The 26,015-nt window shown below is 42.7% G+C and overlaps 2 protein-coding genes across 8 annotated transcripts; one reads left to right on the forward strand and one right to left on the reverse strand.

Moving 5' to 3' along the window:
• The first annotated feature begins 241 nt into the window (after positions 1-241).
• On the forward strand, positions 242-21,904 carry hipk1a (homeodomain interacting protein kinase 1a). Of its 7 annotated transcripts, none has more exons than XM_064957403.1 (18): positions 242-583; positions 1,045-1,814; positions 1,945-2,136; positions 4,689-4,870; positions 5,090-5,213; positions 5,414-5,533; positions 5,756-5,848; positions 6,048-6,229; positions 16,632-16,782; positions 16,884-17,088; positions 17,407-17,525; positions 17,791-17,919; positions 18,982-19,148; positions 19,596-19,733; positions 19,914-20,075; positions 20,297-20,499; positions 20,667-20,800; positions 20,943-21,904. In XM_064957403.1, exons 2-18 carry the CDS (start codon positions 1,047-1,049, stop codon positions 21,339-21,341), a joined length of 3,468 nt encoding a protein of 1,155 aa, XP_064813475.1. In that variant the 5' UTR covers positions 242-583; positions 1,045-1,046; the 3' UTR covers positions 21,342-21,904. The 7 variants fall into 7 exon arrangements, with proteins under 7 accessions (XP_064813475.1, XP_064813474.1, XP_064813478.1 ...); XM_064957402.1 differs by having other exon boundaries at positions 243-583; positions 18,979-19,148; XM_064957405.1 differs by having other exon boundaries at positions 244-583; positions 5,756-5,842; positions 18,979-19,148.
• A 1,894-nt stretch (positions 21,905-23,798) lies between these two features.
• On the reverse strand, positions 23,799-25,617 carry LOC135527472 (coiled-coil domain-containing protein 42 homolog). Its single transcript, XM_064955988.1, has 6 exons — positions 25,537-25,617; positions 25,228-25,332; positions 24,910-25,110; positions 24,426-24,647; positions 24,062-24,226; positions 23,799-23,822 (listed from the first exon to the last, which is right to left on the reverse strand). The coding sequence occupies exons 1-6, from the start codon at positions 25,615-25,617 to the stop codon at positions 23,799-23,801; spliced, it is 798 nt and encodes a 265-aa protein (XP_064812060.1).
• Positions 25,618-26,015: the final 398 nt, after the last annotated feature.

Below are 26,015 nucleotides of genomic sequence, written 5' to 3' on the forward strand. Positions count from 1 at the left end.
CTCGTTTTTTCTGAGTTCGCAGTTGTATGGAACGCGGCAATAATCCATACTTTCAACCACACTGACGGTCTGAAACTGTAGAACCGACAAGTAAGTTACTTTACGCTCATAAAAAGGATGGAAACATGATTACTGAGCAACATCAGAGCATGTGTGCAGTGTGTCACAAAGCCGAAACCTCGTGATTTGGCAAAGAGTTCTAAAGAACTCTAAAGAATGTGGGCTTTTATTTTGAAGATTTCCTCATTACTATACAAAGTGGCGTCATCATTTGTGCTGCTGGCATAGGAATACTAGTGATGGATCATGGTCTCTCCTAGTGTTTTTGGAATTAGTTTGTCATTTTCTAGCTAGCTAGGTATCTCCAAATTATATGATGTCGTGTGATATCTCCGTAGCTAATGCTACTATGATGTTCCGGTTGATGGTGTGAATGATGTCGCGTCAGAGGAGAGATCTCTAGGGGAGGTCTTCTACATGAATCTCGCCGTAGCTGCAGCTAGCTAACACTTCATTGACCAAGAACAATGTGGCCTGCTGTTTCGGGAAAACGATTGGAACTGCGGGACTAAACCAAACACAGGTGACGTTAATCTGTTTTTGTTTTACATTATGTTATTTTCCGGCTGTTGACAACCCGTTTTCCAAAACATTTAGCTAGCTATAGCTTCCTAGGCTGCTGTTTTGTTCCGCAATAACATGGCTGGCGCCGCTAGCAGAACACTGATGATCTACTACAGTTTGTAAATATAGTTCACTCGGTATGAGTTGTCAAGGTGATTTAATTTAAACTGATTTCAACTGTCTGATCTATTACAACTATGTAAGACCACTAGCTACTTAACACCAGCTGTCAGTTTATGGTGATTTTCCCGTGTGGTTCAGTTGGTAGAGCATGACGCTTGCAACGCCAGGGTTGTGAGTTCGATTCACACGGGGGACCAGCATGAAACATTTATGCACTCACTACTGTAAGTCACTGCCAAATGACTAAAATGTAAATGTAACATGCAATCATCTCTATTTGCCTCCCATTTTGTGTAGACATGGCTTCCGAGCTCCAGGTGTTCTCCTCACCCTCAATCTCCTCCAGCGCCTACACTCGCTCCAAGAAACTGAAGGTAGAGAACAGTGTGTGGGATGTGAGCAGCCAAGTGGGAGACAACAACAGCAGTTACTACCAGCAGCAGGGCCCCAGCCAGGGCAATGGAAACACATCCTCCCCCTCTGTATCAAGTTTCAACCCAGCATACAACTCATCCAACTCCAACCAGGGGTATCCATCAATGGGGGCAGGCTCCCGGGAGCAGACGGTCGTACGGGCGGCAGACAGCACCGGCAGCGTCCGAGGACCACCTTCCTCTTCATCTTCCTCCTCTTCCGCCAGTTGCCTTGTCAAAGATGCTGCATCATCATCCTCCCAGCCAGGCGACATATACCAAAATCAGTATGGTAACAGCCTGAAGAGGAAGAGTGAGGAGGTGGACAGCAGTGACAGTGTTCAGATCCTTGAGGAGCTCTCGGCCCCTGTGCTCTCCAACCGCACAGCTGCTGGCGGGGGGACCACCACAGCCCAGTCCATAGCACATTCCACCTCCACCACTAAGAGTAGTAACTCCCACAGTGAGGGGGACTACCAGCTAGTGCAGCATGAGATCCTGTGCTCTGTGTCCAACAGTTATGAGGTGCTGGAGTTCCTAGGGAGAGGTACATTTGGTCAGGTGGCTAAATGCTGGAAGCGTGGCACTAATGAGATTGTGGCCATCAAGATCTTGAAGAATCATCCCTCATATGTCCGGCAAGGTCAAATTGAGGTTAGTGTTGTGTCACTAAGCAAAAGGGACGTTCTTGTAAGCTTTAACCAAAACATTTTTGTAAAAGTTTGGGAGGAGAAAGAATAATTAGAAATATAATTGAACACGTCTGCCCTTCTCCACTCGCCAGGTGAGTATCCTGAGCAGACTGAGCACAGAGAATGCTGACGAGTTCAACTTTGTGCGTTCCTACGAGTGTTTCCAACACAAGAACCACACCTGCCTGGTGTTTGAGATGCTGGAGCAGAACCTCTATGACTTCCTGAAGCACAGCAAGTTCAGCCCGCTGCTACTCAAGTCCATCCGGCCTGTGCTGCAGCAGGTATGATACAGTCCACCATACGCTTTATTATCCATATGGGGAAAATGGTCTTGAACACTTTTTCAGTACTGCTGTTGACTGTATGCAAAACAACACAATACATTTTGCATTACCCACTTGACACATACATTGATACATATATTGCACGTTACCCATATCCTACACATATCATACAGCCATCTACATAATATATACACTCTCCTATGTATTTATTTGGACAGTGAAGCTATACATTTTAATTTGGCTCTATACACCAGCGTTTTGGATTTTAGATTGAGTGTTTTTATAGGAGGCTACAGTACAGAATGTTACCCCCTTTTTTTGTTAATTTTTTTCATACCTGTTTTGCTGTTTAAAAATTAATGCACTTTAGGTATCTAGTCCCACCCATTTGAAGGTGTCATAAGTATTTGGACAAATTCCCTTAAAGTGTATTACATTTTGTCAAAAGTTTCGTATTTTTCCTACCAAGTGGCGAATTGCAGTGCTTAAGGTCGTCACTACAGCCAGTTGTACGGTGTTTCCTCCAACACATGGTTGCGGCAGGTTTCCGGGTTAAGCGTGCAGTGAAGCGAGCAGGGTGTCAAGAAGGAGTGCGGCTTGGAAGGGTTATGTTTCGGGAGGACGCGTGGTTCTCGACTTTCGCCTCTGCCGTGTCCGTACGGGAGTTGCTGCGATGGGACAAGACTGTAGCTTCCAATTTGCTTTCATAAAAAAATACAAAATAAAAGTTTAGGATTTGTATTTTATAGCACGCAATGACTACATCAAGCTTGTGACGCTTGGATGCATTTGCAATTTATTCAGGATTATTCATAATCATGGTAGCATGCACGTTAGTGTAGAAGTGTTCAGAAATGTATATTGTATTCTTCGTTAAAGTAGAAGTGACTCCGAAATGACACAATGCATTATATATTATTAATTTCTATTGGGCACAACATAATCCGAAACACAAACAAAACAAATTTGAAAAGCATCCAAAAAGTTTGTAGTCACAAGCTTGATATAGTCATTGCGAGATAGGAATATGCGACCAAATTGTATTTGTCACATGCGCCGAATACAACCGGTGTAGGCCTTACAGTGAAATGCTTACAAGCCCTTAACCAACTTAAGGGCTTGTAAGCATTCCAATTGGAGTAAACTAATAAACACTTAGGCTTCTACCTTCAGTTAATACATCTTATACACATTTTACAGACACAATCTATTTTACAATAGTTATATTTAGTTTTTATTTTGTCTCAAATCCAAGATGCTGGAGTATAGAGTCAAATAAAAAGTTTTAGCTTCACTATCTGAAGATTTATTCTTATTTCATCTTTATTTTACTAGGCAAGTCAATCTTCCTCTTGATACTCCCCATCCCAGATCCGGGATCGTGAATAAAGCCTCAGGCTCATTAGAAAAACGCAACGTTAACGATTTCTGAAAATCGCAAATAAAATGAAAATAATGCGCCTGCTCTCAAGCTTAGCCTTTTCTTAACAACACTGTCATCTCAGATTTTCAAAATATGCTTTTGAACCATAGCAATTCACTAATTTGTGTAAGAGTATGCAAAGCTAGCTTAGCATTTTGAGTAGCATTTAGCACGCAACATTTTCACAAAAACCAGATAACCAAATAAATAAAATCATTTACCTTTGAAGAGCTTCCGATGTTTTCAATGAGGAGACTCTCAGTTACATAGCAAATGTTCAGTTTTTCCTGAAAGAATCTTTGTGTAGGAGAAATCGCTCCGTTTTGTACATCACATTTGGCTACCGAAACTAACCGAAAATTCAGTCACCAACAACGTCAAACTTTTTCCGAATTACCTCCATAATATCGACCGAAACATGGCAAACGTTGTTTGGAATCAATCTTCAAGGTGTTTTTTCACATATCTCTTCATTGATATATCGTTCGTGGAAGCCTGCTTTCTTCTCTGAATTCCATGGAAAAATACTTGCAGCTGAGGTTTGCGCACCAATTTCGGCACAGGACACCGGGCGGACACCTGGTAAATGTGGTCTCTTATGGTCAATCTTCCAATGATATGCCTACAAATACGTCACAATGCTGCAGACACCTTGGGGAAACGACAGAAAGGGCAGGCTCATTCCTCTCGCATTCACAGCCATATAAGGAGACAATGGAAAACGGAGCCTCAAAAATCCTGCTGATTTCCTGGATGCCGTTTCATCTTGGTTTTGCCTGTAGCTCACGTTCTAGGGCACGCACAGAGAATATCTTTGCAGTTCTGGAAACGTCAGAGTGTTTTCTTTCCAAAGCTATCAATTATATGCATAGTCGAGCATCTTTTTGTGACAAAATATCTTGTTTAAAACGGGAACGTTTTTCATCCAAAAATGAAATAGCGCCCCCAGAGTTTCAAGAGGTTAAGAACAAATTCTTATTTACAATGACGGCCTACCCTAGCCAAACCCGGACGACGCTGGACCAATTGTGCGCCGCCCTATGGGAGTCTCAATCACAGCCGGATGTAATGCAGCCTGGAATAAATATGTAGGGAGTGTATATTTGACTCTCTTGTGTTCCATCAGGTGGCCACAGCCCTGATGAAGCTGAAGAGCCTAGGTCTGATCCATGCTGACCTGAAGCCAGAGAACATCATGCTTGTAGATCCTCTCAGACAGCCCTACAGGGTCAAGGTCATCGACTTTGGCTCTGCCAGCCATGTCTCCAAGGCCGTGTGTTCCACCTACCTGCAGTCCCGCTACTACCGGTGAGTGTCTGACTGTCTCATGGGAGGCACAAGCATATAAATAGAATTACTGGAACAGGCAAAGCCCATCAGACCACTGCAATTTACTTAAATGGGGATACTAGTTTTAGTAATTATATTTCTATGGGCACAATCTGAGTCCCAGTAGCCATGGAGGATGTATTGCAGGCTCAATGTACAACTATGGACATGTCCAATGGTTTGTGTGTGTTATTACAGGGCGCCAGAGATCATCCTGGGTCTTCCCTTCTGTGAAGCGATTGACATGTGGTCTCTGGGCTGTGTCATTGCTGAACTGTTCTTGGGTTGGCCTCTTTATCCCGGTGCCTCAGAGTATGGTCAGGTCAGCAGCAATTATTCTACTGTCAGTGAGACAATACACTGTCATCCATTGTTGACATGTATTTGTCTCTTTCATTTTGTAGTTATACAGTATTGTATTTTATCTAGCATTTTATACAGTATTGTCTTTAATGCAATGTGCGTATTGTACTAAAAAAGCAGCACTCATAATACAATTTGCATTTCCCTTGGTTGCATCAGATCCGGTACATTTCCCAGACCCAGGGTCTGCCTGCTGAGTACCTCCTGAGTGCAGGCACTAAGACCAGCCGCTTTTTCAACAGAGGCCCTGACTCCAGTTACCCCCTCTGGAGGCTCAAGGTACAGTATGTGGCAACAGAACATCTCTGGGTTGTTGATATGTACATATTTTGTTCATGAGTGTAGCTAGGCCTATATGAGACAGTACTTTTGGTAGCATGTTATTACTAGTTGTAACTAGTTTCCAATTTATTACCATATTATTGCTCCCTTATTCCGCGCAGTAGTGTGTAGTGCTACAGTATGTAATAGTTTTCTGCTGTATTTTGTTTTTGTCTGTAGACACCTTCAGAGCATGAGGCAGAGCTGGGGATAAAGTCAAAGGAGGCGAGGAAATACATTTTCAACTGTTTGGATGACATGATGCAGGTGAGGGTGAGCAGGTTAACATTCATTCTGTTAAATAACTCACTCCTGCGTTTTATGTCTTAATGTTTTTGTATTATGCTAATAAATTGGTTTGTTTCATGTCATAAATGTATTTGATTTCTTCAGGCGAGACTTGATGTTTAAATTTGAGTCATTTAGCAGACATTCTTAGCAAGAGAAGGCAACTTTCTGTGTTTTGTTGCAGGTGAACATGACTAGTCTGGTGGGGACTGACGTCCTGGCAGAGAAGGCTGACCGGAGAGAGTTTATTGATCTGCTAAAGAAAATGCTGACGCTGGACGCAGACAAACGCATCACCCCCATGAAGACCCTCAACCACCCCTTCGTCACCATGACACACCTGCTGCACTTTCCTCACAGCTCACAGTAAGTAGAGTCAGGGCTAGGGCTGTTGCGGGGACCATATTACCGCCACACTGGCGGTCACGAGTCATGAAGGCAGTCAAATTCTGGTATTCAGCACTCTATTGTCCCTCTAATCACTCTGACATCAATGCAAATGTATTCGAAAATCTAATCAAACACTTAATGAGCGCCCATGAGCTCATGTGCTATATTTCTATAGGCTATGCAATTGCGGGAGAAAACCGAGTGATGGCCGCTAATAAAAAGAGGAGGATCCCATCAGCTTTCTATTGGCTAGGCCTACTATATTTATTTCTCAACTTTCCTAATATTAAGCACATTGCTAATTTACAACAGGAGTATAGGCTACCTGGCTGGCATGAAAATAAACCACGGAGAAAAGTATCCTCTATTCGCTATTTAAGTGCATAGATGACATGCATTTTTTCCCACACTGCCCCTATTTTGATACAGGTGCATGATAATGGTCTATTCTAAATCAAAACAAATGTCACACATATATTATTTAGTATATGTAAAGACAAAATTAAAAAAACAAATAGCCTGATGGGTGACTATTAGCCTAACACTTGTGAATTATATATTATCACTTGTGAATGATGCCCAGCATAAGAAACAATGCCTTAAAAAAAAAAACTTGTTTGAATTATAGTTGCACACCTTATGTAGCCTAGCCCATAGGCCTATATGTTTTAATAAGGTTTGTATCACAACTAAAATGGCAAAATAACTTAAAATTAAGCACATTAATCCGCTTTACAACGGGTGTAGATCCTAACTGGCATATAAACTCAGCAAAAAAAGAAACATCCTCTCACTGTCAACTGCATTTATTTTCAGCACACTTAACGTGTAAATATTTGTATGAACATAACAATATTCAACAACTGAGACATAAATTGAACAAGTTCCACAGACATGTGACTAACAGAAGTGGAATAATGTGTCCCTCAACAAAGGGGTGTTTTAAAATCAAAAGTAACAGTCAGTATCTGGTGTGGCCACCAGCTGCATTAAGTACTGCAGTGCATCTCCTCCTCATGGACTGCACCAGATTTGCCAGTTCTTGCTGTGAGATGTTACCCCACTCTTCCACCAAGGCACCTGCAAGTTCCCGGACATTTCTGGGGGGAATGGCCTTAGCCCTCACCCTCCAATCCAACCTCAGTTGGATTGAGATCCGGGCTCTTCGCTGGCCACGGCAGAACACTGACATTCCTGTCTTGCAGGAAATCATGCACAGAATGAGCAGTATGGCTGGTGGCATTGTCATGCTGGAGGGTCATGTCAGGGTGAGCCTGCAGGAAGGGTACCACATGAGGGGGGAGGATGTCTTCCCTGTAACGCACTGCGTTTAGATTGAGCTTGTTGTCATTGCAGACAGTCGTATGATGCTGTGACACACTGGTGATATCTGGTGAGGACCTGCCTTACAACATGCTGGTCTGAGGGCTTGTAGGCCTATCTCAGCCTATTGCGGACAGTTGTTGTTGCCATCCTGTAGCTGTCCCGCATGTGATGTTCGGATGTACCGATCCTGTGCAGGCGTTGTTACACGTGGTCTGACACTGCGAGGACGATCAGCTGTCCGCCCTGACTCCCTGTAGCGCCGTCTTAGGTGTTTCACAGTACAGACATTGCAATTTATTGCCCTGGCCACATCTGCAGTCCTCATGCCTCCTTGCAGCATACCTAAAGCTTTCTTAACTGTGACCTTAATTACCTACTGTCTATAAGCTGTTAGTGTCTTAACGACCGTTCCAAAGGTGCATGTTCATTAATTGTTTGTTTATGGTTCATTGAACAAGCATGGGAAACAGTGTTTAAACCCTTTACAATGAAGATCTGTGAAGTTATTTGGATTTTTACGAATTATCTTTGCAAGACAGGGTCCTGAAAAAGTACCGTTTCTTTTTTCGCTGAGTTATATGCAGCGCGTGAGTTTCAAGTGTGGGGAAGATAATTTACACTATAAAAATACACATTTATAATAAAATCATTACATGCATAATTGCATTTGTGGTCACTTTTGAGAATGGCGTTTTCCTGCTCGCCTACTGCCGTGTGCGCATTGCTGCGCTTATAATGTGAAGAAATAGCCTAATAGTTTATCAACATTTTAAGGTAAATGTTCTGATCTGTTGCGTTAGCCACATTGCATAAACATTTTTTGGGGGGATGCTATTGGTTGTATTCATTTGGGATCTATCGCATCCCACAACTGGCCCAGACTGTTTGGAATATTTATTTCTCGCACAGAATAGAATAGGTTGATTTTTGTACTATGGGGGACAGTCGATTGACATAGACTAGTGCTTTTGCTGTTTGTTAGGCCGACTCATATTGATGGCTGACGAAAAGTAAATGTGGACAGTTCATCCAATATCTTCAATATGCACCTCGGAATTAGATAAGGATGAGCGCAGTTGCGTCCCCAATGTGTCTGTCTTAACTTGTAGCCTGTGAGAAAGACCGATTCATGTAATGGAGAGCCGTGTGAGTGAGAGACTCTTCGATTGTGCAGCACACTCAGGGAGAAGGCCGCAAAAGGCATTTATTTCAAATGCAATTTGATGAATAAGTTACTTCAGAAGCTGTAAGATTCATTAACTTACCAACAACAACAGCTGCAAATCCCAATAAAACTACATTTCCTTTTTGAAGCTTGCTTTGTCTAACAACACTCGTGAAATCATGAAGGTGTATTTTCCTCTGTTGAAGCCATTCTGTTGTTGATTTACTTCTGTGTTTTGGGTCGTTGTCCTGTTGCATCACCCAACTTCAGTTGAGCTTCAGTTGGCGGACAGATAGCATAACATTCTCCTGAAAAATGTCTTGATAAACTTGAATTCATTTTCCCGTTGATGATAGCAAGCTGTCCAGGCCCTGAGGCAGCAAAGCAGCCCCAAACCATGATGCTCCCTCCACCATACTTTACATTTGGGATGAGATTTTGATGTTCGTGTGCTGTGCCTTTTTTTTCTCCACACACACAGTGTTGTGTGTTCCTTCCAAACAACTCAACTGTAGTTTCATCTGTCCACTGAATATTTTGCCACTAGCGCTGTGGAACATCCAGGTGCACTTTTACAAACTTCAGACATGCAGCAATGTTTTTTTTTGGACAGCATTGGCTTCTTCCGTGGTGTCCTCCCATGAACACCATTCTTGTTTAGTGTTTTACGTATCGTAGACTCATCAACACCGATGTTAGCATGTTCCAGAGATTTCTGTAAGTCTTTAGCTGACACTCTAGGATTCTTCTTAACCTCACTGAGGATTCTGCACTGTGCTCTTGCAGTCATCTTTGCAGGACGGCCACTCCTAGGGAGAGTAGCAACAGTGCTGGACTTTCACCATTTATAGACAATTGGTCTTACTGTGGACTGATGAACATCAAGGCTTTTTGAGGTATTTTGTAACCCTTTCCAGCTTTTATGCAAGTCAACATTTGGTAAGCTTAAGTCTTCTATCTCTTTTGTTTGAGGCATGGTTCACATCAGGCAATGCTTCTTGTGAATAGGAAACTCATATTTTGTGAGTTTTTTTTTATAGGGCAAGGCAGCTTTAACCAACATCTCCAATCTCATCTCATTGATTGGACTCCAGGTTAACTGACTCTAATTAGCTTTCCGAGAAGTCATTAGCCTAGGGTTTCACATCGTTTTTCTAACCTACACTGAATGTTTAAATTATGTATTTAATATAGACAAGAAAAATACAATCATTTTTTGTTGCAACTTAGATGAAGATCAGATCAAATTTGATGACCAATTTATGCAGAAATCCAGGTAATTCCAGAGGGTTCACATACTTTTTCTTGCCACTGTATATGCTTTGCGTCATATACAGTGTCTACTGGTATTATTTTCAATTGAGAACATTAAGAACAGTCTCAATTCGTTGGGGCATGAACTCTACGAGGTGTCAAAGCGTCGGACAGGGATTCTGGCCCATGTTGACTCCAATGCTTTCAACAGTTGTCAAATTGGCTGGATGTCCTTTGGGTGGTGAACCATTCTTGATACACACGGGAAACTGTTGAGGTTGAAAAACCCAGCAGCACTGCAGTTCTTGAAGCAAACTGTTGCGCCTGGCACCTACTACTATGCCCCATTCAAAGGCACTTAAATATTTTGTCTTGCCCATTCACCCTCTGAATGGCACACATACACAGTCCATGTCTCAATCGTCTCCAAGCTTAAAAATCTTTCTTTAACCTGTCTCTTCCCCTTCATCTACACTGATTTGATTCTCCCCATCTTAGCTACTGTTGCATCAATATGTTTTGACCATGACGATTTACAATCCAGGGTTACTCCAACCAGTTTAGTCACCTCAACTTTCTAAATTTCCACATTATTTAGTTGAGGTTTAGGGTTTAGTAAATGATTTGTCCCAAATACAATGCTTTTAGTTTCAGAAATATTTAGGACTAACTAATTCCTTTCCACCCACTCTGAAGCTAACTGCAGCTCTTTAAGTGTTGCAGTCATTTCAGTCACTGTAGTAGCTGACATGTATAGTGTTGAGTCATCTGCATACATAGACACACTGACTTTACTCAAAGCCAGTGGCATGACATTAGTAAAGATTGAAAGATGTAAGGGGCCTAGACAGCTGCCCTGGGGAATTCCTGATTCTCCTTGGATTATGTTGGAGAGGCTTCCATTAAAGAACACCCTCTGTGTTCTATTTGACGGGTAACTCTTTATCCACAATATAGCCGGGGGTGTAAAGCCATAACACATACATTTTCCAGCAGCAGACTATGATCGATAATGTCAGAATCCACAGTCTTTTTATCATGAATTTCTCTCAGCCAGCCATCAGTCATTTGTGTAAGTGCTGTGCTTGTTGAATGTCCTTCCCTATAAGCATGTTGAAAGTTTGTCAATTTGTTTACTGTAAAAGAGCATTGCATCTGGTCAAACACCATTTTTTCCAAAAGTTTACTAAGGGTTGGTTACCAGGCTAATTGGTTGGCTATTTAAGCCAGTAAAGGGGGATTTACTTTTCTTAGGTAGCTGAATGACTTTCTAGTAGGCCTAAATTGTCAGCTATTATCCTCTGTAATTTTCCATCCAACCTCTTCCACACTCACTTTACGGAATTCAAAATTACAATGCATGTCTTTCATAATCTGGTCACATTATATACTTGAATGTGTTGTGTCAGCGTTTGTTGCTGGCATGTCATGTATAAGTTTGCTAATCTTTCCAATATCTGTTGGTTTTGTGATGAATGATGGAGCTGAGCCTTTTTTCCCAATATTTCATTTAAGGTGCTTCAAAGCTTTTTACAATCATTATTTGTCATTTATCTTTGTTTCAAAGTGTAGTTTCTTCAGTTTAGTCACATGTTTTCTTAATTTGCAATACGTTTACCAATTTGTTGTCCAGCCAGACTTATTTGCCATTCCTTTTTGCCTCATCCCTCTCAACAATACGCTTTTTCAAATCCTCATCCATCCAAGGGGATTTAAGTTTTTACCATCATGTTCTTAACGGGTGCATGCTTATTAGTAAGGAATTAGCAATTTCATAAATGTGTCAAGTGCCGTTTCTGTTTGCTCTTCATTACATACCATGGACCAACATATTCTTTATATCAACAACATAGGAATCACTACAACACTTATTGTATCACATCTTATACACTATATTAGCCCAGCCTTTGGAACTTTGGTTTTCCTAGATATGGCTACTATATTGTGATCACTACATCCGATGGCTATGGATAATGCTTTCATGAAAATTTCTGCAGCATTAGTAAAGCTGTGATCAATATGTGTTGATGATTTCATTCCTGTGCTGTTTGGAACTACCCTGGTAGGTTGATTTATAATCTGAACCAGGTTGCAGGCACTCTTTACAGTTTTAAGCTTTTTCTTGAGTGGGCAGCTTGATGAAAGCCAGTCAATATACCTCTCTGTTGATATCATGTACATTATCAAGCATTTCACACATGTTATCCAGATACTGACTGTTAGCACTTGGTGATCTTTTGCAGCTTCCCATCAGAATGGGCTTTAGGTGAGGCAGATGAACCTGTAGCCATATTACTTCAACACTATTTAACATGAGATCCTCTCTAATCTTTACAGGAATGTGGTTCTGAATATAAACCGCAAAACCTCCACTGTTGGCATTACAATTTTTTTCTGTAAATGTTATAACCTTGTATTTCTACCGCTGTATCAATAAAGGTATTATGTAAGTGAGTTTCAGAGATAGTCAGAATATGAATGTCATCTGTTACTAGCAAATTTACTGATTTCATGAATCTTGTTTATTAAGCCACATATGTTAACGTGGACTATTTTGAGCACCTTTTCTTCTGGGGGGCTTACTTGTTTTCATTGCTTTACTGGGAAGCTTACCAGAAGAAGATATGCTCATGTTATTGCAGGGTGAGCTGCACACAGTGGACTTCCTCCTAGGGCACACAGCCTCCGTGCTAACAGTATAAATCTGGTTCATAGGCACATGATTACTACATACAGGATCAGCAGAGGCATTCTGGGCAGTTAGAGGGACATAAATGAGGTTACTTACTTTGTGTCTACCAATGCCCCTGGTGTAATGTTAATTTGCTGAAGTATTATGACAACTCTGCGTCACAACGGTAGGGATTAGCTGAGCTGGGCTTTGAAAGGATCCAGGTACCCGCATAATTTGGGTGGATCCCATCCTTTTTATAAAACGTGTTTTGTTTCCAAAAGGTATCGAAAGATTGTCAACAAAAGTTAAACCCATTGAGCTGCAATTGTCCCATAGCCAGCTGTGAAGAGAATGAATGCTTTAGCAGGATTCTATGCCACGATTCAAAGAGGGCACAGGGCCAGATATGATGAGTATTTTGTTAGTGTCTAGCAGAGTCCCTATCAGCTCTTTTTAAAATTCACTTTCAACTGTTCAGAGCTGCCCTTCATAATGTCATTAAAACCCACATGGACTACGATAGTACATTCAGGAGCAGCTTAGTAATGTCATTTACCCGAGCTCCGGGATAGGACATTGTTTTTGCACCAGGAACGGTCACATTTCTTACCATGGAGCTGCTCATACAGTGCATTTGGAAAGTATTCAGACCCCTTGACTTTTTCCACATTGTGTTACGTTACAGCCTTATTCTAAAATAGAATCTGTCCGTCCCCCCCCTCATCAATCTACACAAAATATCCCATAATGTCAAAGCAAAAACAGGTTTTTATAAAGTTTTGCAAATGTATAAAAAATATAAATATCACATTTACTTAAGTATTCAGACCCTTTACTTTGTTGAAGCAACTTTTTAGCAGCGATTACAGCCTCAAGTATTCTTGGGTATGACGCTACAATTTTGGCACACCTGTATTTGGGGAGTTTCTCACATGCTTCTCTGCAGATCCTCTCAAGCTCTGTCAGGTTAAAGGTGGAGCTTTGCTGCACACCTATTTTCAGATCTCTCCACAGATGTTAGACCGGATTCAAGTCCGGGCTCTGGCTAGGCCACTCAAGGACATTCAGTGACTTGTCCCGAAGCCACTCCTGTGTTGTCTTGGCTGTGTGCTTAGGGTTGTTGTCCTGTTGGAAGGGGAACCTTCACCCCAGTCTGAGGTCCTGAGCGCTCTGAAGCAGGTTATCAAGCATCTCTCTGTACTTTACGCTGTTCATCTTTCCCTCGATCCTGACTAGTCTCCCAGTCCCTGCCACATACACAAAACATACACACAGCATGATGCTGCCACCACCATGCTTCACCGTAGGGATGGTGCCAGGTTTCCTCCAGACGTGACGCTTGGCATTCAGGCCAAAGAGTTCAATCTTGGTTTCATCAAACAAGATAAACTTGTTTCCCATGGTCTGAGTGTCATTTAGGTGCCTTTTGGCAAACTCTAAGTGGGGCTGTCATGTGCCTTTTACTGAGGAGTGGCTTCGTCTGGCCACTCCTCCACTCTAAAAGCCTGATTGACGGAGTTCTGCAGAGATGGTTGTCCTTCTGGAAGGTCCTCCCATCTCCACAGAGGAACTCTAGAGCTCTGTCATTCTACCCCGATTGCTTAGTTTTGCTGGGTGCCCAGCTCTCGGAAGAGTCTTGCGGGTTCCAAACTTCTTTCATTGAAGAATGATGGAGGCTACTGTGTTCTTGAGGCCCTTCAATGAAGTATACATTTTTTGGTACCCTTCCCCATATCTATGCCTCAACACAATCCTGTCTCGGCGCTCTAGTGACAATACCTTTTTTGATTTCATGGCTTGGTTTTTGCTCTGACATGGTCTGTCAACTGTGGGACCTTACATAGTTCCTCTCCAAATTATTTGTAATAAATTTGCAAACATTTTGAAAACCCTGTTTTCGCTTTGTCATTGAGGTATTGTGTGTAGATTGCAGATAATAAATAAATAAATAAATAAATACATTTTAGAATACCAAATTTATAATGTTTACGATACTACATGTTGGACCACTTTTTATATTGTTGTGTAGTTTACCAATACAATGGTCTGACGGCGACGTAGACATACTCTGTATTCATATCCCGAAAGGAAGAAATGCTCTCATTGAAATGATCTCATTACAATACATTTTTATAGAAAGTTAGCAAACACAGATAAGATCTTGCTACCGTGGAAAGGAGAATACCTGTCTATTTGTGATTTAACTCTTTAGTCATTACCTATTTGCTTATGGGCTTGTCTACACCTAGCGACTTGTTTTTTAAATTATATGAGCAAAAAATATTCCCTTTTATTAGGAACGGCAAGCCAGACAAATTAAACGTGCCTATTTAAAAAATTAATATGAATTCGGAGGGCAGAAATGATTAAATATTAAAACATTAGACCTCTCACTAAAGGCATCAGTCATTCAAAAGTTCTACTTAAATCCAAACTGGTTCTCTAGCAGATTAGTAAGAATGCCTCATCCCATGTTCAAGAATGGCCTTTTCCCCTTTATTCAGATTACAAACTCTAACTTTCGGTTATTTGAAAATGAAATAATCTCCAAAATATCACTATTTAAAACAACCCATAGGAAGTTGGTTGCAATTTCAGTTTAATCCACCAGAAAAGACAGAACAAATAATACTACAACATATTGTGGATAAAATCAAATGTTTTTTTTATCAGTTAGTGTGTATATATGTGTGTATATATTTTTACCCCCTTTTTCAATCTTGTCTCATCGCTGCAACTCCCCAACGGGCTCGGGAGGCGAAGGTCGAGTCATGCATCCTTCGAAACCCGCCAAACCAAGCTTTATGACCCGGAAGCCAGCCGCACCAATGTGTCGGAGGAAACACTGTTTCAACTGACGACCAAGGTCAGGAGTTGCTAGAGCGCGATGGGCCATGTAAATTATTATACAAAGTTCGACTAAAAACAACAACTAATGTACAATACTGTGTCCTTAAAGTGTATATAGGTTCATAACTTTTGTGAAACAGCACAGTTAAAAAATATATGGAAAATAGAACTGGATGGTCTTCAGAGATACATGGGATGGTCTGAGGGCAGCTGAAGGGTGGCATTTAAAAACAACTATTGTAAAATACATTGTGTCCGTAAAATGTTTATAGTGTGTCTAGAGGCCAAAGTGGTGTTGCCCATTAGTTCATTCCAATAACAAGGGGTTAGGGGAAGGTAATAATATATAAAAAAAAAGGGGGATTGGAAATGAGGCAGACAATTACATTGATGGAAGCAACAATCGATCTGCAATATTAAAGCGGATCTACCCCTCTTCAAGAGATTTCCAGTGGTAGCAAAGCACAGCCAACAGCCATGTGGACGTCCTGAATGGAGACGAGGAAAAAAAGTGTTTTGTCACCAGAATGTTTTAGAACATGTTGTGACGTTTGACTTTACCTGCGTCATAATCAGTGGCACACATTACACACAGCACCCCTTCTATAAGTGTGTTGGGGGGGGGGTTCTTGAAATGTAACATCCAATCTCAATCTTCCACTTCCACTGGACCATTCAAACTGTTTTTTGCGATACAAAATTCTCCAGACCTCCAAGGAGACGTGACAACTTGATTATGGAGGTATTGCAACGTGAGACTAGGCATAATGTTAGCAGTGTGGTTAAAGTTAAGGTTTTGGTTATTTTTAAAATCTGATTTTAATAAGATACATTTTAGAAGTGGGGGTTAAGCCATAATTATGACTTTGTGACTGTGGTAACTAATGGGTACATTTGCGGACAACATTCTAACTTACTCAACCTTTACATTCTATTTGATTTAAAAAAATAATAATATGTAAATGGCATAGAGCTCTTACACACAACAGTCCAGGATTAGGATAGCTTTGCAAATCTTGTTTTTCTCTTTTATGATTTTCCATGGCCTCTCCTGTTTACCTTGCTCCTTTATTGTTACATGTGCCTTGACAAATATGATTCTTTTTCAGTGTGAAGTCATGCTTCCAGAACATGGACATATGCAAGCGCAGGGTCAGCGCTTTCGAGAATGGAAAGAATCTGTTTTCTAGCAACAACAATCCCAGTGCAGCTACAAACCTCACTGTTACATTTAGCAGCCAGCTCAACCAGCACAACCAGGTGAGAAACGAATGCCTTGTATTGTCAGACTTCCTCAGGATGTCCTTTCAACACGTAAATCATATTTGACAACACGTGTCATGTTATCCCCGCCGTGTCAGATGGCGTCCACCGGTGGCCAGTCACTGTCAGTGAGCAGCAACGTCCCTCTGCTGAACTACCAGCCGGGCCTGTATCAGCAGGCTACGATCAACATCCCCGGTCTCCCCCAGCAGAGTGTCCCTCTGCAGACCAGACCCACCCAGCTATGTGGCCAGGCTGAGCCTTTCCAGCAGACTCTCATCGTCTGCCCCCCCACCATCCAGGGTGAGCAGAGCAGAGAAGGAACCGTATGGAGCAGGGTTACAATGTTAGGACCATAGTTTGTTTGCCTCTCTTTTTGCGCTCGTATGAAGACCAAATTCATGTCGCAGCTAAGTAAATATGTTGTAATGTGGGAGACAACGGTCAGTGGGACATCTTGTCCGTAGCCTTATGTGATCTATTAACACGGGAGGATCTGAACTTCATCATTTTGATTCCGCCCAATTGTCTTTAAATTAGCCGTAAAGTCTGTAGTCTGCTTCTGCAGAGCTGTATATTCATGACATTGTAACTAATCTACCTCCCTCCTTTCTTTTGTAGGCCTCCAGACATCCGGCAAACACTCTGGTTTCCCAGTGAGGATGGACAACGCTGTTCCCATGGGGCCCCAGAACCAGTCCACTCAGCCTCTACATCTCCAGCCTGGAATGCTCACACAGGTACATCGAGGCTGACTGCTGCGTGACCACCCACCCGCAGCCTGACTCCATGTTTGGAATCCTATGAATAACTTGGGTGTATCTCACCAGAGTAAAGACAGGATTCATCACAACGTGTTAAACCTGTTTTAACGTTCCTCTCCTTTCTTTGGGAATCAAATCTCAGACTGTGGTGAAGGGATGTGGCGATCAGATCTGTCCACCCCCCCCCCATGTCTAGTTATCTAACCCCTACACCCGTCCCTCAAACCTCCTCCCCTACCAGGCCTCCTGCAATCCTTTGATGGTAGCCACTCTGCACACCCCTGTGGCAGGAATGGCCCCTCTGTATTCGCTGCCCCTGGGCTGTGGGGCTGGAAGGCCCGGCCTGCTGGATCAGAGCTCCACCATGCTGGTAAAGCACAAACACCACTCCTGCTACCCCCTGTTGCCCCCGTCTTCCCTGTACCCCTTTTCTCCCCCTGACACATTTCAGGGGTGTGCAGAGCATGGGATGCATGTGCTGCTGCTTACTATAGTCTGTGCTTTTGCTTGCAGCGTCTCATCTGTCCCTTTCTCCCCCCACGCCCCAAAAAAAAATAAAAAATAAGGCTTTTGCATTATTATACAGTGACAGCTGAAGTTTCCGGGAAGTCTTGCTGAAATGTAAATAAATTCAACCAAATATATAAATGTGCCCTTCATCGCTGCAACCTTGGGAAACCTGCTGTTGTTACAAATGATTAATGCCGTTGCTTTGGTCCTGGAATCGTGCAGCAGACATGGGAAATGCCCGCTGGAATGCTGCCGCTTGATTATCTGTCATGATTCGTCTGAGTTCCAGGTCTTCAACCAGTGTTTTGAACGGACCTTCTCAGTTCTACAGGACTGCCTTCCAGGACATGTGTGCTTGGCTTGAGAGCATGACCTGTTTTCTCTTCTGCCAGTTGGAGTTCCCATTTGAACAGTGTTTTGATTTTCAATCCTATTTCTTTCCTCGGCAGTAACTATTGTTTAGGTCGTGCTTTGGAAGTCTGAGGAACAGAGACCGGTCATTGGATGTTTTTTTGTGTGTTTTTTTTCAGTGTATCTTTCTCTTCTGAATTTGATCTTGACTCAGTGGGGGCGTGCTGGATGCCTATAACTTTTCAGGTGTGACGGGAACAGACACCGAATCATGTCTGTCTACGAACTGCATGTGCTCGTCATGCACCTGCATTCTGTGGTGGTCTGACTGTCATACTCACATTTAGCACAGCATTTTTCAATTTCTCTCAAAACAGACTGTTCAACTTGCAGTATGATTTCAGTATCAGTTGTTTGAGAAGCAAACCTACAGTCACTCTTTTAATGTGTGTGTGTGTGTGTGTGTGTGTGTGTGTGTGTGTGTGTGTGTGTGTGTGTGTGTGTGTGTGTGTGTGTGTGTGTGTGTGTGTGTGTGTGTGTGTGTGTGTGCGTGTGCGTGTGTGTGCAGCAGGGCTGGCCAGCAGGGACCCAGCAGATCCTTATCCCCTCCACGTGGCAGCAGATGCCAGGCATGGCCCTTCACAACCCCAGCCAGAGCCAGACACTGGTCCCTGACTCTCCCATGGGAGCCCCTCTCTCTGGTGGAGACGGCTCAGGACAACAAGCATCACACCGGAGGTGAGTACTGCAGGGTTGTCCCTCTGGGCTCCGTCACTAAGGCCAAATGTACTTATTTTTTTACCTTTTTATTTAACTAGGCAAGTCAGTTAAGAACAAATTCTTATTTTCAATGACGGCCTAGGAACAGTGAGTTAACTGCCCTGTTCAGGGGCAGAACGACAGATCTTTACCTTGTCAGCTCGGGGATTCGATCCTGCAACCTTTCGGTTACTATTCCAACGCTCTAACCACAAGGCTTCCTGCCACCCCATATCACTGACTAAACAGCAGAAAGTTAGAGTAATTTCAGAGGAAGCCCTTATTTGATATATATGCAATTTTTTTGGTATCTAGGTTACAGTATGTGGAGACATTAGTTGGTTCAGATAACTACCCACTTATGCCAGCATGTTGTACTGATTCCAATATGCTAGGGAAGCTAATTCCAACTTGTTGTGATGCCAGGGGTCGTCATGGCAGTCAGTACGATGGCATCATGCAGCAGGACCTTGCACTGGGGCGTCAAGCACCCACGGCCCCCTCCCAAGCAAGACCCCAGCAGGGGAAAGGGTGTAAGGCTCGACATGCCGACAGTAGGGCCAGGTAACTTTCAAACCCAAAAGGGACTTTTATACTGTATTGTTCCCTTCCTCACCATGTATGTAATTTATGTGAATCAGTGAGAGCTTTATGATTGACCACTTTTAAAATGTTTACATATTTTAATTGCATTGAAACATCTCGGTGCACTTTACATTAAAAAGGAGTGCTGCCCCTTTGCAGGCCTGTGTTGTCGCTGGAGCAAGCTGCCTCTGTGGTCGACAACACCCCTGCCTTCAATGGTGATCCAATCGTCATCTCCGATACTCCCAGCCCTGCTGCCAGCATTATCTCCATCCACAGCGACACAGAGGACGAAGATGACAGGAAGTTCCCTGCTGCCGGGTGAGGTCACGTCCAGTGTAATCTCATGCATCCATCTAATGTGTGAATTCATGAGACGCTGCTGTTTTGAGTAGCTGAATCCAGCACTATGTATGACCCTGGCTTTCAACCCCTTTGGGTATGTGCGTCCTGTCTCTCAAGGGGTTGGGTTGAAAGCAAAAGATGAGTATCTGTTTTCTGAAAATAAAATTCTGAAGTATTCTTTCTCTTCTCTGTCACAGCTCTGGTGTTAACCAGCGAGCCAATGTGATCAGCTGTGTGACGGTGCATGACTCGCATGACTCTGACTCGTCGATCAGCAGTCCCCTGAGCCCCAAGCGCCTTGCCACCAACTCCTCCTCGTCCCAGTCCTCCTCCAAGTCCCTTGCCATCATCCTGCCCTCAGTGAAGACTCAGTCTGGGGAGAGCGGGACCCACAAATCAGGTTAGCACACACATCCAGCCTAGTGTTTCCACTACCATTGTATAGGTGGGGCGGCCTCTAGCTTTGTTGCTTTGGGAACTTTGTGTACCACCTGCAACTCCTCACACTAAACTATTTTCACAGCATTAAATATGTGGGATGTTTTTTTTCTTGTTTTTGTTTCTCAGATCAACACGTTAATGTCTCTGGTAAGTCCAAGAAGGTGACAGCTCAGCAGTCCAGCAGGGCTGGAGGGGCCTCCAGCTCTGATCGCCATCAAAGGGCCACAACTAGCAGATCTCAACCCCTCAACCTGAGTCAGGTATAAAGCAATATTTTTGACCTCACTTGTCATGTCTTAAGGGTTTTTGTTTATCCTCTTCTTATTTCAAGTTTAGTCTCGGAGGCAGAAAGTATCTAAATGCGAGTATCGTATTATAATGTACAATTATATTCCTCCCCAGGTACAGCAGTCTGTGATGTCATCATCACAAGACCGAACAGGAGGCAACAGCAGCTCCTTGCGTCGTCAGCCCACCTACCCTCCTCCAGTCTCCTCCCACTCCTACCGTTTGCAAGAGGCTTCCTCCATCTTCACCTCTACCCCTAACCTGTACGCCTACCCTGCCTCTGCCGCCCTGGCCTCTGTCTCTCAGGCCATGGACCAGCTCCACGCCGGGGGCTCTTCTAGACACGCCCGGCCCAGCGGGCCCTACTCCTCCCTGGGGCTCCTTCATGCCCAGGGACAGTACCACCAGCAGCAGCAGCAGCAGCTGGCAGCCCAGCCTTACCCCGTCCCACGGTCCAGCGCAGCGGCCTACCAGCTCAGCCAGAGGAAGCTCAGTCAGTACCCCTACCTGTGAGGAATAGAGGCTGCTATTTCTGTGGAAAAAAACAGCTATCTCGCCCAGCGGAAGACCAAATGGAGACCAAGACTATAAAGGCGCAGCACTGCACAAGTTTAGCACAGGCACTATGATACTTAAATACCACAGATATTTTTAAATGTGCAATTTAGTAAGGCCTCGTTTAGAATTATTTTAACAGCTTTGTTCGCAATGTCCTGATTTCAAGTGGTAAATATTTTTCATTCCTTGTTACTTAAATGAAACGCGCTTATGTGCAAAAAAGTCCTTTAAACATTTGTCTTATGTAAAGCCAGTATTTTGCTATCTTTGTTTTTAGAATATTACGCTTGTAAAAGCACTAACCCGTGTGTCCATTGTCGTTATCATGACATTTTATTTCCATGTACTGCAGCTAATCAAATTGTACTAGAATTACAAGACGGACCTTTTTTTAAATGTATTTGTTTTTATCATTATTTTGAATGTCTACGTATTGCAAATAACGCTGAACAGAGTTTCTCTGTTTCATAAGTGTGTTTTCTGTGTCTGTTGTAAAAGAATACAGATAAAACAATGAGTTTGTCGACTAAATGTCACCTTACCTGAAACACTTCCCTACACATGTACACTCCTCTATTTGTTTGGCCAATGAAGCTTAAACTTTTGCTTTGGCTCAAGCATTTGAGCTCAAATGTTGTATACGAGGCGACTGCAGAACATCACCAGGATATTTTCATGTGTAACTCTTTAGATATGAATGCACTTTATATATCTAGTCGTGTCCCCCCCCCCCCCCTTGAAGATGTCATAAGTGTATTAATGGGCGGCAGGTAGTCTAGTGGTTAGTGTTGGGCCAGTAACCAAAAGGTTGCTAGATCAAATCCCCGAGCTGACAAGGTTAAATCTGTCGTTCTGCCCTGAACAAGGCAGTTAACCCACTTTTCCTAGGCCGTCAATTGTAAATACAAATTTGTTCTTAACTGACTTGCCTAGTTAAATAAAAGTTCAAATTACATGTCAAGTTTAGTATTTGGTCCCGTATTTCTAACACGCAATGATTACATTAACCTTGTATGCATTTGCATTTTGTTTTGGTTATGTTGTGCACCTAATAGAAATGAATGGTAAATAATGTATTGTGTTATGTCGTGCCCCCAATAGAAATGAATGGTAAATAATGTATTGTGTTATGATGTGCCCCCAATAGAAATGAATGGTAAATAATGTATTGTGCCATTTGAGTCACTTTTATTGTAAATAGAATGTTTCTGAACACTTCTACATTAATGTGGATGCTACCGTGATTAAGGACAATCATTAATGAATTGTGAATAATGACAAGTGAAGTTTAGAGGTGTAAAATCATATCCCTCCCCAAACAATGCTATACCTTATTGGTGTTTTGGTGGCATTATCTTTGTTCAGATGGGACTACATATATAAAGTGCTTTCATGTCTAAACGGAAAAACGGATGTATGAAAATACTCTCAAATAAAAGGTGACAATGTTGCCTGATAAACATTGGGTCAAATCCAAAATGCTAGAGAATAAAGCCATGTTAAAAGTTTCAGCTTCATTGTCCATATAAGGACATGGAGGAGTGCATCTTCTCCAGCATGTCACCGAAGCGCCTGTCAAAGGCCCTTTAACACGTGATTCCCACACACCAATCACGTGTTCATCTCACCACTTTAGGCCTATTGATAGGCCCCTGTAACTTGGTTAAACTAACTCTTGGACTGAAAAGTATGTTCAATGGAGAATGCCTCCACGTCCAGGAAACCAGCCCTGTGTGTTATAAGGATCCGTTTAGTAGGCTGTCTAGGCCTTATAAGTCAATAGTGCTGTTGATAGTTAGGATCTTGTCTTGTGCAATGATGGTGTATGTGAACTTGTTAATGTGTAAAGTAGAAATCCGATTGGGCAGCTCACACTAAGTAACCACAGTCTATTAGACCGCATTGCTAATGGTGATATTCAGTCAACCTTGAATTCATTTGGTGAATTGTATTGAATCCAATGATGATTCATGAGTATATAAATAGCTGTTGGATATGAGAGTGAATGGTTTGTGACACGGTCGTTCATACAATCTTACTATGTGAAGTGCTACATAGAACACACTGTAATCAATATATTTAGATAGCTATTGTATTATTGCCAATTGTTCAATCCCAAATTCCCCCCCCAAAAAAAGAATACACTATCCATGTCTCAAAATTTCTTTATTTTTGATCTGATGAGTGCAATAATGCTTTTTGTTGATAAGCAAAGGGCAATGACAATATAGTATAGAATCTAAACTTTCATACAAAACAGCTTTATTGATGGACGCGGATCTATCTATCTGTGTCCGGTTGGCCCTGGCTGATCTGGCTTGTTCACCTCCTCCCAAATGCAGATCAGATCGGCTAGGAACGTCTGGATCTGTCAAAATAAGTCATATTAGTTATGATTTTGAACATGCTGGTCTAGTGGAAATGCCCTCTGAATACCTGAGAGTTGATGAATGAGTAATAGAGGATTCACAATTTATGCAAATGTCTAGTCAATATGATATGATATCCGCTATATATTCTGGCAGATGAAGGAAATCCCTGTGATCAGAGACCGGCAAATTATGCATCAGAGCACAATGGTCACATATCAGGATGTTAATCATTTCTACCCCGCTATGATGTGCTGTGAGTTCATGAGTAATAATGAGTCGTGAGTTAACAGTACCCTAAAGTACCTTCTCCAGCTGCTTAATAGTGTCCTCTGGAGCAATAGGCGATTCCCCAGTGTCTTTCGCTCTCTTGCACACACACTGGTACAGATTAAGAGTGGCCATCTTGATTGTGCCCAACAGCAGTGTCTTCTTGGCAGCTGTGTTCTGAATGTGTGCCCATCTCGATTCCTGTATATCAAGAGAGAAATGGCCATCCTTTGATCAGACACTTGGTTCCCTTTGAGGACACTCAGGGCTGGTGTCCCGGACACAAACTGAAAAGGGGGAGGTTCAGGACTAGCTTTATTAAGCCGTGTCTGGGATACTGTCCCTCAGAGATCAATCGCTGTAAAATACCCATAGGGAGTGCGATCATCTCATGTCTCACCCAAATCATGCCCTCAGCACGGGCCTTGTCCAGCTGGCTCTGTAGCTGGGCCAGAGTGTTGTTGTAGTGCAGCAGGGTGTCATTGCTCTGCTCTGTGAAGCGGGCCAGCTGGGCCCGGGCATTCTCTGTGCTGTCCTGGTTCTGCTGGGTGGTCCGTACCAGGTCCTCCCGGGTCAGCATCAACGTGTCGTAGCGAGACATCACCTGTCTGGCCTCCTGAAACTGAGATGCACAAAATGAATTCCAAATCAACACCTAACCCCTACGGTTTAGGCTCTTGTGTAGACCTAAGAGGATGGGACAGGTGTCAGCAATATGGCTACAATATTCCACCTGGCTTATCACAGGGCAAGATGGAGCCACCAATATATTGCTTAGAGCTATCCAATCTGGTCAGATACAAGTGGCTAGGGATTGGTTTGTCTGTGAAGGCCAGTCAAATCACACACTACCTCAAAGAGTTCTAATCCTCACTATGACCTACCTGTTCACTGGCCTGTACCACTTTATCAAGGTAATGGGGGTATATGGCATTCTTCTGCACTCGTTTCTCCAGACGGTCCCTCTCTTTGACGAGAGCTTTCGTCTCCTCCTGGAGAGTGAGCAGGTCCACCTGCTTCTGATTGGTCAGTTCCCTCTCTCGGCCGGCCTTCCTAACAGCTCGACATCGTTTCACCTCGTTCTCCTGAAATGAGATCACGGAAGAGCATGACCAATTCATCTCAGTCTGACTGACGGGCAGACTACAGGATGGGGTCAGTAGTTTAGTCTAAGAAGTGATGTTCAGAAGCTATGACCGTACCTTCAGAAAGTTGTCAAATTTCTGCAGATATTCCTTCATCTGGCCCTCCTTCTCTATGAGCTCATCCTTGCGGATTCTCAGGGCTCTGAGAGTTGACTCAAAATCCTGAAACCCAAACCGAATGTGAAGTGAGACCTTATCATACAGGAGGATTGTGTGGAGACTTGACTTAAGAGGATTGTACTAATTCGTCATATCATTTTATTGCCAGGAATTGTTGGTTTGAGGTACAATGAGACAATATAAATAAATAAATATTATATATATATATATATATATACACACACACACACACATATACACACACACCTCTCTTTGCAGCGTCATAGCATTGTTGACCTCCATGGCTTCCCGTCTCTTCTGCAGGAGACGGGAGGAGGGGGCCAGCATCTCATCTGCTGCGGACGTGGCCTTCCTGTCAAAATGGTCAGTGGGGATTGACTATCTTATTTCTTCTTAACATAAACCATGAGCCTTCTGCTAATGATAATGTTGTGTTTGGGTAGGGAGAGGAAAGTCATACATTAAATGGAACAGATAGAAGCTGCTAACATTTTAGGGCGAAAAGTTCCTTAAACGTCTAGGTTAAATGTCATATTTTTTACTCACAATAGCTGGTCTCGAAGGTTCTCGCCAAAATAGCTTTTGAAATAGTCTGACAAGTTTACAGACATGTTTATAATATTTGGTCATAAATAAGATAATTGATCATTCAAGGCCTAATGTTATTGTTTTGACAATTTCTGTGGGTGGCTGTAGAAAGCCAATGCGGTTCACAGAATTTTGAG

The sequence above is a fragment of the Oncorhynchus masou genome, chromosome 33 (assembly GCF_036934945.1).
Source record: "Oncorhynchus masou masou isolate Uvic2021 chromosome 33, UVic_Omas_1.1, whole genome shotgun sequence".
Classification (NCBI taxonomy): Eukaryota; Metazoa; Chordata; class Actinopteri; order Salmoniformes; family Salmonidae; genus Oncorhynchus; species Oncorhynchus masou.

Excerpts from the sequence above, each read along its gene's own strand:
- hipk1a (XM_064957402.1), top strand. The coding sequence starts at position 1,047 with ATGGCTTCCGAGCTCCAGGTGTTCTCCTCACCCTCAATCTCCTCCAGC. Across the intron at positions 4,871-5,089 it reads CTGCAGTCCCGCTACTACCG|GGCGCCAGAGATCATCCTGG; the intron begins GTGAGTGTCTGA and ends GTGTTATTACAG. Across the intron at positions 17,920-18,978 it reads ATCAGAGCTCCACCATGCTG|CAGGGCTGGCCAGCAGGGAC; the intron begins GTAAAGCACAAA and ends GTGTGTGTGCAG.
- LOC135527472 (XM_064955988.1), bottom strand. The coding sequence starts at position 25,617 with ATGCTGGCCCCCTCCTCCCGTCTCCTGCAGAAGAGACGGGAAGCCATG. Across the intron at positions 24,227-24,425 it reads GTGCTGAGGGCATGATTTGG|GAATCGAGATGGGCACACAT; the intron begins GTGAGACATGAG and ends CTTGATATACAG. Across the intron at positions 23,823-24,061 it reads CTATTAAGCAGCTGGAGAAG|GTATTCAGAGGGCATTTCCA; the intron begins GTACTTTAGGGT and ends ATCAACTCTCAG.